Source organism: Galeopterus variegatus, unplaced genomic scaffold (assembly GCF_000696425.1).
Source record: "Galeopterus variegatus unplaced genomic scaffold, G_variegatus-3.0.2 Scaffold1498, whole genome shotgun sequence".
Lineage (NCBI taxonomy): Eukaryota > Metazoa > Chordata > Mammalia > Dermoptera > Cynocephalidae > Galeopterus > Galeopterus variegatus.
In genome coordinates, this window is record NW_007727609.1 from 334,612 (window position 1) to 338,928 (window position 4,317).

Consider the following 4,317-nt stretch of genomic DNA (forward strand, 5'->3'; position numbering starts at 1 on the left):
TGGATCTCCAGCTTCTCTCTCACACCCCAGCATTCCTGCCTTGTCCCCCCTCCCCCCCCCCCCCCCCCACAGGCTCTTTCCTGCAAATAACCCAGTTGGAATTGGTGATCTCTAAAGTCCCTTCCAGCTGTAACTTTCAGCAAAAAATGAGAAGGAAACAAAGAGAGAGAAAGAGGAAAAAAAAGGGCAAGTGAGAAAGAGGTTGTGTTGAGATGCAGCTAGGTGAGGGGACAGGACACAGCCTGGAAGTCTGAACAGAAGTGTCACCAGGCTGAGCCCCTGGGAGCACCCACGCCCAGGCTGGGGCACCCTCGGTGTGGTTTCAGAGGCACTGCTGCCTGATGGGTAGTGGGATCACATGCTGGTGAGAGCCTGTCAACTCTAGGGTCTGTGATACGGGGTCCCCTTGCCGTATGCCACCAGACTTTTGTCCTCCTAAAATGGGTATCGGAGCTGAGTGACCCAGTTCTCCAAAGGAGTTCTACTTTCCAAAGGAGTTTATTTCATTCAACGAATGTTTATTGAACCCTAATATGTGCAGGGCATTGTTCTTGGCCCTGCACGGAATACTGAGTAAGACAGACAAAAACACCTGCCCCACGGAGCTTTCTCTCTACGTCATTCTATCTCATTCTATTGATCAGCATGGGAGTTTTGACCTGCTCCGTTTCCGACCTGGGCCGGTTCACCCCTCCTTAGGCAACCTGGTGGTCCCCCGCTCCCGGGAGGTCACCATATTGATGCCGAACTTAGTGCGGACACCCGATCGGCATAGCGCACTACAGCCCAGAACTCCTGGGCTCAAGCGATCCTCCAGCCTCAGCCTCCCGAGTAGCTGGGACTACAGGCGCGCGCCACCGCGCCCGGCCTATCTCATTCTATATCAACTTTGATATTCCACCTTTCATTCCAAAGCATCTCATTACCCCAAGAAAGAGGAGCTGCAAACTGGTACTAGACCTTGGATCTAACCAGCTCCTCCTCTTCTCCCCAGAGGATAGATCCACCCTGCGAAAGTGCTGAGTGAGGTCTGGGGCGATCGCTTCCCCTTGGGCCCCAAGAGGGGACAGGCTCAGACTCAATCAGACTTAGAAGCATGAGGGCTCAATACAAGGGACTCTGAGAAGCTGAGCCCTGGATGGACAGGGTCTCAGATCCTATCTTCAGGTGCCTTGAAATTAAATTTAACCTTCAGGAGATGGGAGCTAGACATCACAGGCTCACCCTCCCACTCTAGGTCTAACCAGATCCACCCTGTGGCCTCAGTCACATCATCATTCCATGCCCAAAGTTCCAGCACTTTCTCCTCCTGTCCCAGCCCAAACCTCAAGGAAGAAGACTTGGAGTTGACTCTGGAGTGGTCTTGGTGGGTGGGTGGAAGGGAGGATCTGGGGTCTCACCTGCAGGATGACACTGTCTGGCTGGTGGAAATTTGGTGCACTCCAGCGGGCACTGGGGTTTTCCTGTGTTGCTGGCCACAAGCCCAGAAGCTTCCGGCCACAGGTCAGGACTCTAAGGAGGATGGAGGGGAGGATGAGCTACAAACCCACTGGCTGAGCAGATGGTTTTCCTCCTGCTTCCCCATCCAAAGAACTGCCTTTTCTGTTTGAAGACACCTCCCCATGCCCCTTTCTCTCGTTCTCCCCAAAGATATGGCCTTATCCCCCTTCCAAATCCTGCAGAAAAGCTCACCACCTCCGGGAGGCCTTTCTGAGCTAACCACACCCTGGTCTAGATGACCTGGTCGCAGGGATGCCTTCAAAAGGTAGACAGGCTGGACTAGATGACCTCTAAGATCTTTCCAATGACAAGACCAGATGACAGTTACCCGAACATTGCTTTTTCATGCCCCCACCCCCAACGATCCTGTGTCACCGAACCTGCCCAGTGGCTCTTGGCTACATCAATAATCCTGGTCACTCGTTCTATGCTTTGGGACCCTCTGGATTCTCCAGTGAGCCCCATATGGCCAACCCCCCCAAGAGCACTGGCTAGCGCAGCAGCAGGCCCCTCTCCATCCTCCTCCTTCCCTCCCAAGGCCAAGAAGCTGCAGCTCAGGGGCTCACATACTGCCTGAAGTTGAAGAGTGGAGTAGTGACCCAGCCCAGGGCTTCGGGCACCCTCCGCTGCTTGTTGGCCTCCGAGGAGCTCCCGGGCAGGGGAATGGGCAGAGCATAGAGGGTGGCACACAGCAGGGTCTCCCGAGGCAGCCGGTTCACCTGCACCGGGAAGCAGATCCTAGGGAGGGAAGACAGGAAACCAAATCAGGAGGGGCTTCACGGGTCAGGTGGCCCGGGAAGTCAAGGGGAGCCTGAGAATTCAGCTTCCGTCTCGGATGTCAGATGTCCTCCCTGGGGAAGCCTTTCTGCAGTGCCAGGACAGGTCTCAAACCAGGCTAAACCTCCACTGGACTCCCAGAAACACAGGGTGCTGTCCTTGGAACCCCTCAACAGACTGAGGCAGACATGCCCTGATTTCGGGGCTGCCCATGGTGCCCACAAAGAACCTGCTTTGCCAGAGCCGTCTCAAATCAGCAGACATGTCTCACATTGTGAGCCATCTTCCTTTCCTCGTTTAGGATTTCTGCACAGGGTCACCAAAGCTGCTCCTTTTGTCCTCCTTTTCCATTTGACAATCTCCATCTCTCCCCCACTGCCCGCTGCTGAGAGCCGCCAGGAAGAAGCACCACGTGCTCTGCCCTTGGTTTACCCTCCCCCACAGCCGTACCCCTGTCCTCTCATCCCCTTCTCCTTGCTCCAGGGGCACACGATGGTTTGTGCTCAGCTCAAAACATGTTCACAGCCAGTGATCAAGAGAAGGGGCTTTTCAAAGTCGTTGAGTGGTGAGAAAGCCAGTTGGCAGGGCCAAGAGAATTGAGACACACAGCCCACCACTACCCATGCCCAGATGTTCTCTCCCTGGCTCCTCTGCCTGAATCACACCCAGCCACTCCCTCCAAGTTCAGGACAAGTCGCTGTGGGTGGGGTGAGGTGGAGAGGGGAAGGGAGCTGTAGAAAGAGAGGGAGGACCCACATTACCTTTCAGGGAAGCTGTCCCTGGGCCAAAGTCCACACTGTCACACCCTCCTGGCCAGCCCAAGGCCCAGCAGATTCTATACCAGAGGGCACAGAGGCGGGGCGACCTCCCCCAAGGTTAGTAGTTTCAGGATAAAGCAGCCTCCCTCCACCGCTGCCCCTCACTCCTCCAGGGGAATCTCCACCTAAGTGAGGCACTCCCTCCCGCCTGCCAGAGACTGGAACCCTGCTCTGTCCCAGCTGCCTCTACCCTGGAGGGCCTGCAGCTATAATTAGGACCCCTCCATCAGCCAGCAGACATGCCAGGCCAGGGCTTGGCTGGAGGTGGCAGAGCACGGCTGCTGGGCCTATTTTGAGAGTGAGTTGATCCCTATGATGGCTGCAGCAAGAAAGAGAATCAGCTGACCCCACAGCAAAGGGGAAAGGGAGCTGCTTCTGAGCCCTTTCTTTTCATCTGAGAAGGAAAAAGCTTCCAGCTTCATATCTTAAGGAAAAGGAGAGTGAAGAGATTTTCTAACTGAAAGCCCTGGAACTAGCCAAAGCCTCTTCTTCTTAGTCTGTGAGTATATCTGCTATTCCAAAACCTCCCCCACGGGTCTTCACCCAAGGTGGGTGAGGACAACCATTTTGTTGGATGCAGCCCTGAACTTCCTCCCTGCCTGAGAAACCCCTTTCTTGTGAGTATATCTGCTATTCCAAAACCTCCCCCACGGGTCTTCACCCAAGGTGGATGAGGACAACCATTTTGTTGGATGCAGCCCTGAACTTCCTCCCTGCCTGAGAAACCCCTTTCCTTCCTGCGACCCATTCCTCAACATCACTTCACAGGGGCTGCCTCCTCCAGGAAGGATTCCTGGAATGTGCTGGGTTCCCACCCCTCACAACCTTGGGCAACTTAACTCACATGTGCCTCAGTTTCCTCTTCAAGGAAAAGGGGAACACAGTTTCACTTGTGTGATGTGTGTACTCACTGTCTGTGTACTTTTTGCTATGTGACATTGTGGCGAGTGCACTAAAACTGGGCTATGCAGATACTACTTTCATGCACAAATATCCTCATGTATCAGCCGCTTTGTCAGTCACCTGGAACAGAGAAACCAGAACTGAAAGGGCTCCCCAGCTGAGAAAAAAACATTTATCATGTGCTAGGCACTGTGCCAAGTACTTTACGTATACAGTGTCCTAACTGCGCCTCAAACAATCCTGCAGGGTGGGCCCTACTATCTTCTCCATTCTAGGTTGAATGACCCGCCTAAGGTTGCACAAACAATAAGAAGGAGAG

The 4,317-nt window shown here is 54.2% G+C and overlaps 1 protein-coding gene across 1 annotated transcript in view; it reads right to left on the reverse strand.

Annotated features, from left to right (window-relative positions):
• PIK3C2B (phosphatidylinositol-4-phosphate 3-kinase, catalytic subunit type 2 beta) overlaps positions 1–4,317 on the reverse strand; it is a 42,643-nt gene that overhangs the window by 21,659 nt on the left and 16,667 nt on the right. The window contains exons 12-13 of the mRNA XM_008577361.1: positions 2,071–2,238; positions 1,401–1,512 (exon numbers count right to left, since the gene is read on the reverse strand). Of these exons, the coding sequence (XP_008575583.1) occupies positions 1,401–1,512; positions 2,071–2,238 (280 nt within the window). The remainder of the gene's footprint in view (positions 1–1,400; positions 1,513–2,070; positions 2,239–4,317) is intronic.